The 15,112-nt window shown below is 37.6% G+C and overlaps 1 protein-coding gene across 15 annotated transcripts in view; it reads left to right on the top strand.

Annotated features, from left to right (window-relative positions):
- Window positions 1-15,112, top strand: part of EML1 (EMAP like 1) — a 130,592-nt gene that overhangs the window by 108,002 nt on the left and 7,478 nt on the right. For all 15 annotated transcript variants that reach the window (XM_040599795.1, XM_040599791.1, XM_040599785.1 and 12 more), the window contains 11 exons: window positions 1,431-1,526; window positions 2,065-2,199; window positions 3,756-3,855; window positions 5,999-6,153; window positions 7,311-7,436; window positions 7,698-7,829; window positions 12,000-12,067; window positions 13,635-13,723; window positions 14,262-14,359; window positions 14,485-14,572; window positions 14,760-14,855. In XM_040599795.1, coding sequence (XP_040455729.1) covers window positions 1,431-1,526; window positions 2,065-2,199; window positions 3,756-3,855; window positions 5,999-6,153; window positions 7,311-7,436; window positions 7,698-7,829; window positions 12,000-12,067; window positions 13,635-13,723; window positions 14,262-14,359; window positions 14,485-14,572; window positions 14,760-14,855 — 1,183 coding nt within the window. The remainder of the gene's footprint in view (window positions 1-1,430; window positions 1,527-2,064; window positions 2,200-3,755; window positions 3,856-5,998; window positions 6,154-7,310; window positions 7,437-7,697; window positions 7,830-11,999; window positions 12,068-13,634; window positions 13,724-14,261; window positions 14,360-14,484; window positions 14,573-14,759; window positions 14,856-15,112) is intronic.

Below are 15,112 nucleotides of genomic sequence, written 5' to 3'. Positions count from 1 at the left end.
AGCTAGTTAATACAAAGGTGAAAGCCAAGGCAGTTCAAAATCACCTTTGAAGGACAAATAAAAAGGAGTAACAAGCAAATACTCTATCAGTGTCTCCCTGGAGGAAGAAATAGGCACTTAATAATGGAGGATCAGTATGGGCAGATGCCAGGAGAAAGCATTTCATACGTTTGCCTTGTGCTGTGATTTCAGTCATAGCTTGGCCTGTTTGAGCATCCCTCCCCATGCCGTAGCAGTACTGCTTATCTGGTTTTGGGCAGCCCCCTCTTCAGGCTACCCAGGCGTGTCTCCCTCCCACCGCTCGCCTTGCCTTGGCACAGTTCTTTTTGTAGCTGTGTCTGAGATGTGTATTAGGGGCCTGATGAGTCAGGAACACAACCAACAACCTCGTATATAAACAAAATTAAGCAGAGTTTGTTTGGGTTGTCTTTTCCCCCCCAAAATCGATCTGTTCCCCAACCAGGCTTACTCCATGATAGCCCAAACTGTGGTGGTGGCTCAGCTCGCGAGGCAGCAACAAACAGCTGTGCCATGGGTGGCAGAGGAAGGACGGTGCGTGTCAGCGTTGCTGCTGAGGGAATGCCAGTGTGACCACAGGCTCAGTCTGTTCCAGCAAGCTCATCTGCAGTCAAAGCTGACGTAGCTGATGCCAGGAGCAACAGGATACAAAAGTCATATTTGACTGGGTTGGAAATCAATTAGTCATTACTTGATGATTTATTCCACTGTAGACACACAGCTAGGAATGAACACCAGAGAAATGGGGGGAAATGGTCCAAAAAGTACCTTGCAGATAGCTGCTGTTTGGAAAAAGATCTTATGGTCTTTTGTACAGGAGTTCCCATCACTAGTGAGACCAGTGTTGGTCAGCCCCACTCAATTCAGGTAGAGTCTCAGTCCGGAGTTCCTCATCCAGTCTTTGGATTCACATATCAGAAAAATGGGTACCAGCTGGAGAAACATGATACATGAAGAAAGACTAAAGGAATTGGGGTCATTCAGATTGGAACTACTGATAGAAGCCATAACTGTAAAAAAGACTTGCTAGGAATAAGTTGTTTTCTGATTTCTTAGTACATTCCCTGATTCTGATCCATTATTCCTATATGAAGAGTAAAGTTCCCTGTGTCCATAGCAGGTCTGAGAAGAAGTAATTGGTTTACATTGCAAAGAAAGAAACTTATAACTCATTCCTGATGAAGTCTAAGTTTGCAAGAGTTCCTCTTCTAGATTCCTTTTTAGACCTATATTTCAATGGCCTGATAAATTATTATATTTCACGGAGATTTATGGGATAACTAAAAGTATAACAGTTAGTGTAAATTTGTATAAATATTTTCACCTATACAGGGGTGTTTGTTTTGAATGTGTATTTATGTGTTTTCCTGTTGGCTGGGCGATGCATTAATATTTTCCATGTTTTGCCTCAGAACGGAGGAAGTAGCCTCTGCTCCGTGGATGACTCAAACGACCATGTGCTTTCTGTGTGGGACTGGCAGAAAGAAGAAAAGCTGGCAGATGTCAAGGTGTTGCAATAAGATATTTTGTACTAGTTTCTTGTATGTAGATCTGGATTTCTTGTCATAAAATGTCGTTCTATATTTAACCTCCTGTGCCTTTTAAACACTTTCACATAAAACATGAAAGAACATGAAGAAAGTGAATATTTTCTCTCTGTTGAGATTATCCCAGTAGATTTTTTTTTAAAAAAATTGCTGCTGTTGCCATTCCAGAACTTATTGAAAAGTCTAGGCAGCAATGATAAGAGCATGTGCAGAAACAAAATGTCTTAACTACTCTTTTTTCCGTAGATTTTCTCATTATCTGGCATGGATTTGAAGGATAACTTTTGATATGTACTTATAAAAACATAAAATCTTTTGACTTCTAAGTATTCTATCAAAGTATTCTAGACTACAGTAATAAATGAATAGCTCAGAATTTTTCTTATATCAGGAGTTACCAACTTATCAGTTTATCTAAATGGACAACCATTTAATATTGTTTTATTTTCTTGGAATATTAGATTTTGATACAATGTTTGTTTTTTTTTTTCCTTCCAAGTGCTCTAATGAGGCTGTATTTGCTGCAGATTTTCACCCTACTGATACAAATATCATAGTTACTTGTGGAAAATCACACCTTTATTTTTGGACACTAGAAGGGAATTCCCTTATTAAAAAGCAAGGATTATTTGAGGTAAAATAAAATATTTCCTTCATTCTGTGTTTATAGTAATGGTACAGTCTTATAGAAGTAAGGGTTAGTAAGGTTTGAACGTGTAAATCAAAACAACTGATCATTGTTAAACTTGATATTTTGCGGAAGCTGAGGTGGCATTCGTGATATAGCTACCTTATAAAAGAGAGAACTTTTCCATGGGTAAAATTTCCCCAATGAAATTTGGAATTGCTATTAACATTTTTTTCCTCGCATCCTTTTTCCTGTATTCTTTATGCTATGCTTCCCCCCGCCCCCCCCCCCAAAAAAAAAAACCAACAACTGTTACCCTAACACTCTCTATGCTTACCTCAGGTTACAAAAAAAATAGAGTGATATATGCTGGGGGTTTTTTTACTGTCAGAGGAAAGACTTGGAAAACTCCGTAAATTATCTGAATATGAATATTCTTCCATTTTCCTCTGTTCTGCTCAGATACATACACACGTTATCCAAATACAGATTGATCTGGCCACTACTTGGTAAATATAATTTTGATTTCGAGGCCTTGATTGGGTTTTGTTCTTAAATATAAACTGAGCTGGGCAGCAGTTACGTGCACAAATGAGGGATGTTTGTGGCCACTGCTGATTAACTCCATCAGGGCCGAGGTAACTGCCTGGGGAGTCCTGGCTTGCAGGTAGAGCCAAACCAGCTATTTTGCAATGTCAATTAATATACTTTGTGTGAAATCAGGAGGAGATGCTGAGATAATGCATTTAAATGTTGCTACATTTTATTTTTTCATTCATTTTTAACTCCTAAACTACCTGGGCAGATTTCTGCCTCTATTTAGGCAGAATATTTAGATTTAGATTTAGGCAGAATATTATAAAGAAAAAATATTTAGGTTAGGGCTCTATTATTCTCGATGGTGGGTGGCAGGTGGAAGAACGTGGTGATCCTAGTTGAGAATGGTTCTTGGTTCAAGGGAGAAAGAGGCTGGTAGTCCGCAAACATTGTAAATAACGTCCTTAGAAGCTACTAGCTAGTGAATTGTTTTGTCCCCTTATTTCACTGTTTTGTTGCTGTCAGTCTCTGAAATGCAGGGTCTCAAAGCAACATTTCCCTTGCTGAAGGTCAGGATTCTTCCAAGAGACGGTTTCTGAGTTCTTACACTACAGCCAAACTCTCTACAAATATTTTCCCCCTAGAAACTCTGGAGTTAAAAATTACAGTAATAAAGCTTGTTTGCATCTTTGGCCATTTCTAAATGCTTAAGGCCTTTGGGGTTTGCGGGAGTTGGGGGATTCGGTTTATCTCGGAGCATTCCTGGTCTTGTGTCCAAACCCGGCAGCTGCCTCCCTCGCTCTGTCTGCAACGTGTAATGAAAGGGTGCAGGACTGGGCCACCAACCTCAGCTTTTGCCCTTGCACAGATTAACTGTTTAGACCGTAGGATTGTGTTTAACTCCTGTTGTAGATCTTTAAGTAATAATAGAGCTGTGTAAGACTAAACTAGTTGACTCAAATGTATACAGTTCAAATGAATGGGTTGTGTGTTGCTGTGAGTGTGTATTTTTCATAACCGTGCAGAAACAAGAGAAGCCAAAGTTTGTCCTGTGTGTGACCTTTTCTGAAAATGGTGATACTATTACAGGAGACTCAAGTGGAAACATTTTGGTTTGGGGAAAAGGTAAGACAAGCTTGAAGTTAGTAGTAAAATTTTAATACAGAAGACTGTGAATTTTTACGTGAGTGTAGCCTCGCTTTAAGGATAATAAATTTTGTTTATCTTGAGTTCTTTCCCAAGACCAATCCAGCAGATTTATGTCTGGATTCTCCTCTATGAGCACCTGAAGAACATATATGCCTGACCACTTGAGCACAAAATTCTACAGAATGTGTTCCCTATGGTCAAATGCTGAATCACAGAGCTATGCCAGGAAATATAGCTTTTACTGACCTAGGAAATAGCAGGAAAAGTTATTTTCTTGAATCAGTGTCATAGTAAGAAACACTTCTGATGTAATTGATAATCTCCAGTCTCCTATGCTGCCACTCTGCAGTGTTTGCGAAAATTATGCCTATTGACATACACTTTAAAAAAGACAACAAATAGCTTTATTTGTTGTCCTAGGAAGTCAAGCTTAAATATATGCAGATTTAATTGAATTCCTCAGCTTTATTTCACAAGAACAGATGGATAGGACAAACTTCTTAAAAAGCATTTTCTAGTAAGAAAAGAGATTTTTTTAAATTTATTTTTTTTTTTTTTAGGCAGCAGAAGGCAATGCCTGCCGGAAGGCAAACAGCAGCAACATCCTAAACGTTTATTTAGTGTGTGAGATGCCATGCATAGGAATAAGGAGAATCCCCTAAAGGAGGCCTTATTAGTACAGGAAGAAGGGATGTGGATGACAGCTGCTTCTTATTTACTCAGTGCCTTCTCCCAAGATAGATGAAGGATATAAGATCTGGGAAGCAACGCAGTGAATCAGTTACACAGCTGAGCCTTATTGAGCTGGTTTTTGTAGCCTTTTTTTCGCCCAAGGACTATCAGTCAGTTGTTTCCTTGTGCTTTTGACCGATACGTTGAGGGAAGGGATGGGTATGGTGTTTCTAACTCAGCTCCTCTTTTATTTCCCTTTTCTTTTCCCTATGACAGTTTAAAGCAAGACACTTGAACACTTTTCCTTCCAACCAGAGTTTAGGAATTGCATAGTCTCACCTCCCAGTTGTCGGTGGTTGTTTTGGGCTGCCACCAGACTGGGGAGGTGGTGGCAGTTGCTGGCACGGTGGGGTCAGGGCATTGCCTTCATGCCAGTACTCTGACTTCTGCCTCAACCACAAGTAGCCGCTTCTGCCCTTTAACCCAGAAATGAAAGCGAATTCTTTGTGTGCTGCAAGGTCTTCTCAGCTCTGCCGGTTCTTTTAGGTTGGGCAAAAATGCTGTTCATCTTTTTCTGCACTACAGCGTGCTTTCTGTGTCTGCAGTACTTTTGACTCAGAGCTCTATGTTCAAGTGAGGGCTGCTTCCACCAGGTCAGAGTATCCTTAGCAAAAGCTTCCCTTAACAGAAATCACTTGTAACGGACACATATCCACAGATGTGGATAGAAGCAAGTGGGATTTATAAAGGAAAAGGCGTTGTTTCTTCCTGACTTGAATCGGCCCCTTGCTTGTGCTAAACAGAAAGTTAGCCAAGCTTTGATGTCAGGTGCACGTTTCAGTAACAGAATCACTAGCAATCATTTCTTTATGCTTCGTAATAGTAATGGTGCATCAAATTAGAGAGACTTAATCAATCTAATGTAGTTGGTTTTGAAGGTGTTGCGAGTCTAAGAAGGTACTTGAACAAGCCAAGTTCATCAATAAAGAAGTACAAGCTCTTCTGGAGAGTGATTCAACAGCTTCTGCCAGACGTACAAAGACCTCTAGCTTAGTTGGGTTTTGGTGCAGGTTCGGTGTCTGGAGGCTGTGGAATATCATTGGAGGATAACTAGTGACTGGGTTGAGATTTCTTTATTGATGAGGTGCATAGTGCTACTGCAGGTCAAATGCAATGTCAAACAGTTTAGCTTAAACCTCCGTGAACGGTTTAAATTAACCTATTTTACTTCATGTTTGAACTAGACTGAGCAAGTATGCATACTTTTCAGTTTTGAGATGGGGGGAATGTGGGTCTGTGCATCTTGGTGCCACACTCCATGCCTGCCATTATCGTTGTTTCGATATAATTCTTGACAGGTAGTAGAGAAACAGAGGAAACAATATGGGGGAAAAGGAGCTATTAAGCTGAGTATTTCAGTAGTAATGTCTTTTCTCCTTCTATCCAGGTACCAACAGAATAAGCCACGCAGTTCAAGGGGCACATGAGGGTGGAATATTTGCGCTGTGTATGCTGCGAGATGGCACATTAGTATCTGGAGGTGGAAAGGACCGAAAGCTGATATCTTGGAATGGAAATTACCAAAAACTTCACAAAACAGAGGTGATATCACCTATCTTGAAATTACTCAGCTACTCAAAACAAAATTTTAGCTGTCTTCTGAATAGAGCTTTTTAAATCATTTTTTGTTCTTATGGATGTGTATTCGGTGGGAAAGCAAATAAATGGTAAAATGCAGTATCATTTCAGTCATCAGGTCATTCCTGTGATAGCCTATTAGTTAACATACTATTCCCTTTATAAGGTCTATGGTAACTGGAAAACAAATCCTGCATTCGTACCTCTTCATATTATTTATTCCTTTCTTTGCAATTAACAATGTGAGATAATTTTTCACATCAGAGTATTACAATATTTAAATAGTTTTGCACTATCCTCTTTTGCAAAATGATGTGAGGATTTTCTGGGGGTTTTAGCACTTCCATTTTTTTCATTAATTTCTTGGTTAGTGTTGTGTGTTTTGAAATCCCCAAAATTACTTCAGTTGCTATGTAGGAACTTAAAAGATTAAAGCAGAATTTGTTTGGACACAACTACATCACTATTTACACACTAAATCTAAGAGAACAATCAGCATGAAACTCTGAGGAAGGCTTTCAGCTCTACTGTATATTATTAAATGTTGCATCTGGAATAGTGTCTGTTTTGGTATTTCTGTGTTTAACACAGCACAAGGTACGTGCTTGTTCTTTTTATCCTGTTTGTTCATACAGTGGTATTACTTGTTATTATTTAAGATTTTTCTATCATGCCTTAAACTTTTTATTGGAGATTTGCGCTGGCTCTTTCAGAACCTAGGCTGCAATTAAAGAAACATTCCTTGCAAGAAAGTACTAGTGATACAAAGCCTGACACTATCTGTGAGTAGAAATGCTTAGTCTGGTATCACAGGATGCGTTTAAAATGGAATCAAGTTAACACAGCACGAAGGAACCTTTCTGTTTGATGAAATACTTGGTTTATCTGTACAGACAGAGTGTTCCCGTACTTAACGGTGTCTTTTCTTGTAGTGTTATAAAGACAGTTACTGAACTGATGCAAGTTGTTACAAACTTTAGAAAGCGTGACATATGTATTCAACCATTTCATTTCTTCTCTGTGCAACATTTATTAAAATGCATTCTCTAGGCCCTGTGTCTTTAAAAATAGCAACACTTGTCAAACTGTCTGACTCATCTATCTGTTTGTTATGACCACAGATTCCAGAGCAGTTTGGTCCGATAAGAACAGTAGCAGAGGGGAAAGGGGATGTTGTATTAATAGGAACCACCAGAAACTTCGTCCTACAGGGCACGCTATCAGGAGATTTTTTCCCAATTACCCAGGTAAGCAGTTGCCTTACAAGAACATTTTAAAGTCTGTAATAGCAGTGGCGGTATTGCTTAAAGTTAAGTTTCAAAAATATGCATGTGTTTGATTTATTATCACAGTACTTTTGGCAATAAATAACATAATAATTTTGCCTCTATCTAAGCCAGTGCATTATTAATGCCTTAATATATGGTTTGGTCATTTTAATCCTGTTTAAGCATGTTCAGTTTTGATGGTACGGTCCTTCTTGTCAAGAAACATTTCTGCTTGTGTAGGGTCACACTGATGAGCTCTGGGGACTTGCAGTCCATTCCTCTAAACCTCAGTTCTTCACTTGCGGACATGACAAACACATTACTCTTTGGGATGCTACCACTCATCATCCTATCTGGAACAAGACTATAGAGGTATAAATTTATTTAACACAGCTCTACTCTTACAGAACTTCTCAAATAATTTGGGTATTCCATAAGATTATTGAGTAAACTATCTTAAAGTATTAACTTGAGGGAAAAAATGAGAGAGTAATGAAATTTGTCTTTCTGAAAATGGCCATAAACCTCTTAAAAACAAGAATTTTAAGCCCTAGGTTATATGACTCTATATGCTGTATCATATAGAAATGTACAGTGCTGCTGACATTTATATTTTTTTATACTAGGAAGAGAACCACAAAGAAAAATCTAAGAAATATTTATCATTTAAAAGTAGTTCTGATCAGGATTACTACTACTACTGCTATCCTGAGCATGATAGCCAGAACTCCGATTTTTCTTGGTGACATTTTTTGGCCATCTTGATTTATTTTCTATAATTTCATAGTATTTTTACACATCCTGCTCACAAATAAATGAATGTGGGTTTTAGTATTTCACTGCCTGCCTCTGGTGTGGAACTTGGTGTTTGGGTGCTGAAGGAGTGCTGAGCGGAGGCTCAGTTTTATGCTGCACTTAGGCACCCAGTTGTGCGTCTGCAGATTCCCAGTGGCTTTGTGGGGGCATGTGATCTCCATTACTACATGCGTCACTAGGAACTGATTTTTAGAGTACATTTTTTGGACACCTGATCATTCTTCTAATTGTTTATCCGTAAGAAGGCATTGGCTTGTCTCCTGGAGACAGTGGTGATGCTTTTGTCTCTCTCTTTTGTGATGCCACTATCCCATTTTTTCCAAACAGTCTGCTGTTTACATGTTTTTAATAGGTATGTGACTACACTTTTTTTGGATATATGTACCGATCATGATAACCAAGTTATTTCTCTGTCTTTTAATCTGCCCTCTGTACAGTGGAAAAGCTCAAAAATTACTTCAGGAAAAAAAAGACAGCACCCAGTGTAGTGATATATCAAATACCCAGGTTTGCAAATCAGATTGTAGCCAGTAACTTACAGGGTTTTATATTGCTGACTAAAGTGTTTTCTGTGTGATATAGTAAATAATCCTTCATTAGTCTACATGAAGTTTTGAAAATCTTAATTCTGCAACTTTTTTCATAAACGGGATTATTCATTCTCAGACCTACATAACACTTTAAGTTAAAGCCAGTATCAATGAGCCTTCTTGAATACAATGCGTCTGCAGTAAGCGTGTGCTGTTGCATCAGGTTGAAGCAGGCTTAGCAGAACAGCATTTACCAAACTGCCTCTTGTAGTGTCCTGCTCCAGTTGTGTCCACTTGGTAAATCATGTTTGCCTGATGAATGTGGAACCCGGGGTTTATTCTGTGTAACCAAGATCATACATTCTAAGGTCCATATTTTTGTTGACTTAATTAATTGGAGAGACCAAATCAGCAGTTCCACTGCCTCAGAGGTGGAGCAGTATTTTCCCAATTCAGTGTCTCTGTTATAAAGACAGATTGGGCTGCAGTAGAAGAAATTAAAAGAAAGGAAAATAAAAGGTAGTTTAATCTAAAAAAAAAAAAAAAAAAAAAAAAAGGAAATCAATAATACTAAGGGTTTGGCCTGAGAATCAGGCAGGTAATTCCATTTTCCTACCTTCTACTCATTTTAGGGTTTATGATATGTTAATATGATTTGGATTTAAGAAGAAGCTCTCTCCCTTTCAGTCTTTAGGAATACTGTTGTTGGGACTCAGGGGAGTGGTCAAACATTGAGATGCACCAAAATCTTAATGTGCCCGCAAATCTCTTCAAGTGCTACCAGGATGCCAAACAAAAGGTCAAATAAACACCAGCACACTTAGGCTCTGAACCTCAACATTAAAAAATATTGTTAAAAGTCAGTAAGCAGTTGTAAACCAACTTTTCCTGGATCCATCTTGGTAGACTCTCTAAGAAAAGATAAACCTGTGTCTATTTTTGTTTTGAAATACAGCAATAGCAGTGTAGTTTATTGTACCATGTGGAATACAAGCACGCTAGATTGCAGATCCTTCGCATGCAGTTCAGAATGACTCGACCAGTGACACAACTGGAAACTTTTACATAGACCTTTCTGGTCTTCAGCACAGGCTTTTTTGTGGAGACTTATTTTGATTATTTAGAAATCGTGCATGACTGGTTTTGTGCAAGTCTTATTTATAAATACCCTGAAGTGGAGCGCAAAATCATTGGTACCATTTTTTATGCTTTCTTAATAATATTTTTTTTGTCAGAAACAAAACATCATGTCATTCAGTTGCAGGTGCTAATGTGATCCTTCACCCTGCTCTGTATAAAGGTGTATGGTTTTGTACACGTGCATACACTTTCAAAAACGTTGGGAGAATAAGAAGTTAGTACTTCTGATCTATTTCTCAGGATATATTTGCAGGAACAATATACTGAGGAGGGCCTTATCATAAAGAGAAGTGCAAATTTTGGCACTTTGCTCTCTTGCAGTCTAAAGAAAAGAGCATTTCAAAGTTTGGGTTGATAATGAAGCATCATTAGTGGAGATAATTACAATATGGGGAGCAGGAACAAATTTATTAATCAAATAAGCTGCTATCTCAGAAATAAAGTTACTTAGCTCATCATCAACTTGAAAAAGAACATAGTGTCCACTGTTTTATCGTGGGTGTCCTCTGAAAAACAGAACTGGAGTTTAGCTGATTATGACTAACATTGTGCTTCAGGCAGTATTTGGCTGCAGTTTTGCAAATACAAGACACTTTCCAAGAAGCTGTTGTTATTGAAGTATTTAAGGAACTGCTTTATTTACCTTGATTCTTTCGAAAAGGCTGACAGTAACAGCAGTAAGATTATTGAACTAGACTTAGATTTATTTCTTTCCCTCTCCAAGTACACACTGCCTCATTAAGAGAAGATTTCTGTTATCAGTCTTGACAATAATCTCCTTATTAACCACTTGAAATGTCTGAGACGTTTTTCATAAATTAGGACTGATTATTTAGAGTAAATAAATCATTTCGTGTTAACCTGTTTTTGTCATAGAGATCTACGTAAAAAAGAGTACCAGTTACTGCTCCAATTAAATTCACTGAACCTCTGTTTTTTTCAAGAGAGTATTTTTAGCATTTAATAGGAAATTATACTTTGAAAAATCAGCAAATTTTCTTTTCTGGACCACTGTAGTGGTTTAGAACATATATATAGAAATCCTGGATCTTGACAATTCTCTGAAATTTCTTTAGAGTTACTAATGTCTTTGAAGTTAGTCACTTCTTTAAAATTAATGGGAATATCCCTTAGACTAAGCCTCTGGAGCTAGTGGTTACAAATTGCTAAAACTGTGAACAGGTTTACTAAAATGGCTACAATGTGATACCATTCTGGAATATAGAAGAACAAGTGCCTAAGTATCTCTGCGAGATATGCGGTTTTATTGCTTACATTTTAAATTTTTTTTTTGGCAGATATCAGAAAAAATGAGCTATTTGTTTTGGGACTTTCTGCTGTAACCTGAAGAGTTCTGGTGCTCATTCTTTGTAACTGAACAAGTAATAGAAAGAAAATGCTTACCTTGGGTTTTAGGCATATATTGAAATTGCAAGAAAAACACTGCAATTCTACCCGTCTCCATAATAATACACTATACAAAGTGAAATGTTTTAAAATTGTATATCAAAATAAGAAACCCCATTTATGCCCTTAATCTCCCACTAAGCTGCAACTGGCAGGTGCTGAAAAAGGTGTTGGTGTGTGTAGAAGTTAAGCTTTACACCTCTGTGCAAAGTGATACATACCTTTGTTTAATAAGTACTTGCTTATCCTTTTGACAGTAGATAAACTGCAGCTTTGCTACTTAATTCTTAGGTCAGCTCTAGTTTAAAAAGTTATTTTTATCTCTTACTTGTTTGTGATTAGTTGAGAAGCTGCCTTTGCTGATGTTATTGTTATGAAATCACTTGCCAAGTTATTTTTAGATAGTGAAGAAAAGAAAACAGTGGCCTTGTATAGAGGGGGGGAATCTATTGGGTAATATTTCAATCAGTTAAAAATGCTTTTTCCCTCCCCTCAAGTTTCTATTAAAAAAAACACAAAATCACAAATAAACTAAACCCCCAAAAAATTCAGCGAGAGACTTACTGTGTTCCCGAGGCCAATAATTAATCTGTGTTTTGGTTGTATCTTGGAATGATAAAAAAGTGTGCTTCCTTCTGAAACATTTTAGGATCCAGCACAGTCTTCAGGTTTTCATCCTTCAGCATCTGTTGTTGCAGTAGGAACGCTGACTGGAAGGTAAGATGCCCAGAGCTACACTTGGGGCACCAAGAAACACTACATGATTTTTCCAGCTCACATCCAAGTTCCCATTCTCGTTTCAGATGTTTGCATGATCCTGTTCATCCCCTATTGATTTCTTTTGAATTTCAGGGTGAAATCTATTTGTATTGCCTTAGTGCCTAGAAACCCTGGTGCTGGAGCACCCTGTGTGTGCTGAGTGTTGCATGAACACAGAATGAAGACGTGGTTTCTGCCCTGGGAGAGCAGCAATCTAAGATCAGTGGGAGGAGATGGATTTGGACAGGGCAGGAAGACTAGGTTAGCGGAAGACCGTGCGTGGGAGGTGCTGTCACTATACCGCTGACCTAAATGTTAAACCTTTTTGTCCATCGTGGCAAAGGAGAGGCTAAAGGAGAAGATTGAGAGGCTGAGTTGACTTTGCCGATGCGTACAGAGATCTTCTCCGAGGGCTGTAGGGCAGCATAGAGGGAGTCACATAGGAAAAAGTTGCTCGTTGGATAATTTAGTAAGTGGTTTATTATGTCTAATGCAGTGACAACTAGAGGCTTTAACAAAAATTTGGCAAATATTACACTGTGCTAGACATAACATAAAAATGCATATTAAGAGACTTGCTCTGCCTGAAGAGCGTAAGGCCTGAACAAGGCAGACAACGCCAAGGTGAAAGGTAGTAACTCCCTTTTACAGGGCAGATTGAACCCTTGGTCACATAATGGGTCAACAGCAGACCTGGGGTTCAGCCTTGGTTATCTGTCATAGGAGGGAGGAGTGCCTTCCCAGAGCTTCATCCTCTCCTTTCATGTCACTTGAGGGCAGACTTTGCTGTTAGTATTGAAAACAGTTCCACTTAACTGACAACATACAGGATACTCATACGTTATGAGCCAAGATTATTTTGGATTGTATATCAGTCCTAAATAAAGGATTTAGTTGAGTTACTAAATTTACTTTATTTACTAAACAAAGTAAACAAAAAGGAGAAGCTTTGCGAGGAATCTTTTCTTTGCCTTTAATAATTTGATGCAAGTATTGACATGCAAATTTCATCTTTGTCCTTTGTCCACAAATTTAATTTTGGTTCATTAAAATTAATTACATTAATTAAAAAGTAAAAGCTAATTCACTTAAAATAAGTTAATAAATAAAGCTAATCCTTCTATCAGAAGAGAACGGTCCTGGTTCTTGCTTGTGTTTTTCTTTGCTTTAGGATTTAATGTAGGCATCAGTTCAATTATCAGCATAGGATAGAGAAGGGTCATTAAAGGAGAATGGTCATTATATGTGATGCTTACTTTATTCTAATGCATGACACAGTAAAACAGACTAGAATCTGAAGATTGATATCAGGGTCAATGTGTGATCATTTTTCTGGTTAAAAAGCATGGAAAAGAGACTATCCTTGTGTTAAAGTAAAAATAAACCAAACTGAGTAGCAGTTGCTGTTTTTCTTTTCTTGGTGTAAAACTTCTGCTATTTTGACAGAAGAAAAGTTGGTCAAGATTACAGTAGATTGAAATTCCTTATGGAATGATGTATTTGCCTCTTTCTGTATTTACAACAGGTGGTTTGTGTTTGACACAGAAACAAAAGACTTGGTCACTGTACACACAGATGGAAACGAACAGCTGTCTGTAATGCGTTACTCACCAGGTTTGAGAGCATTTATTTACTGGGGAAAAAAAAGAAGTGTTGAATTTTTTTATTAAATTTGGGTTGTTTTTTTTTTTTTTTTAAATAATTCCTACTTGCCGTACTTGAAGTTGAAAATAAATACTCCATGAAACATTGGTAACACTGAATGGGTGGTGCCTCAAGCTCTGGTTTTCTTTTCCCTCCTTCCCTCCCCCACATGTTAATATGGTTTTACTGGGAAGAAAAAAAAAACCCACAAATATGACTTAACAGTGCAGGTTGTTGCAATCAGGTTGGCCCTACATGGACTGTAGCTGCTTCTAGCAGTGTCATGTGCTTTTAACAGTAGTATTTGCTGTATAAACTTGCTGGTTTGTAATCTTGAAACATACATCGATATCCAACTGAAAAAGAAAAAAATATGGGTTTTTTTTTTTCATTTTCAATATCAAGGCCTTTAAGAACAGTTCCTCTTGTCTGTGAAACACTTGAGTTTTCAAAATTAGCCTAAATTCTTTCTTAGAGGAGTAATTACATTTCACTTTTGTGTTTATAGATGGAAACTTCTTAGCAATAGGTTCCCATGACAACTGTATTTATATATATGGCGTAAGTGAAAATGGAAGAAAATACACTAGAATTGGCAAATGCTCGGTAAGTAACCTTTTTTTCTCCTTGTTCAATATTAACAACCTTAGTATGTTTTGTAGCACTGTATTAATGTTGTCACATGGAGAGATACTGTTAGTGCAGTTAATACAATACTTTTCTCTTTGTAGGGTCATTCCAGCTTCATTACTCATCTGGATTGGTCTGTTAATTCACAATATCTTGTGTCTAATTCAGGAGACTATGAAATCTTATACTGTGAGTAAGAATTCTATTTAGTCCTTTTGTGCAAAGTTCAGGCAGTCTAATACAGATTTAAAATTTAAATGAGATCATGTAACTGCCAAGGTAGACCATATGTTTTAATTCATCTGGTACAATCAAAAATGTATACAATTTGAGAATTAAAAAACCCAACCACATGATAACATTTTTTCTTTTGTAGGGATTCCCTCTGCTTGTAAGCAAGTTGTGAGTGTTGAAACAACTAGAGATATAGAATGGGCCACTTACACCTGTACTTTAGGATTCCATGTTTTTGGTAAGTATCTTTCCTCTTAAAAGCTTTTACCATTCTTGTTATTAACAAACACTTGGATTGCCATCATGACTATTCATATTTCAGGGAAAAATACAGAACTTCTGTTATGCCATTTTTATTACAATCTGTCCGCTTATTTCAATCCAGAAAGACTCTGATTTAATATTCTTGCTAGCTTCAAGTACAAATGTTAAATTACAACATAAGTGGGAGACAAGAAAGAAATCACACGTTGCCCTTTCTGTCACACTAGAGCT

The sequence above is a fragment of the Falco naumanni genome, chromosome 7 (genome assembly GCF_017639655.2).
Source record: "Falco naumanni isolate bFalNau1 chromosome 7, bFalNau1.pat, whole genome shotgun sequence".
NCBI classification, from domain to species: Eukaryota; Metazoa; Chordata; class Aves; order Falconiformes; family Falconidae; genus Falco; species Falco naumanni.
The sequence above is the reverse complement of the archived record's forward strand: the minus strand, read 5'-3'. Positions and strand labels throughout refer to the sequence as shown.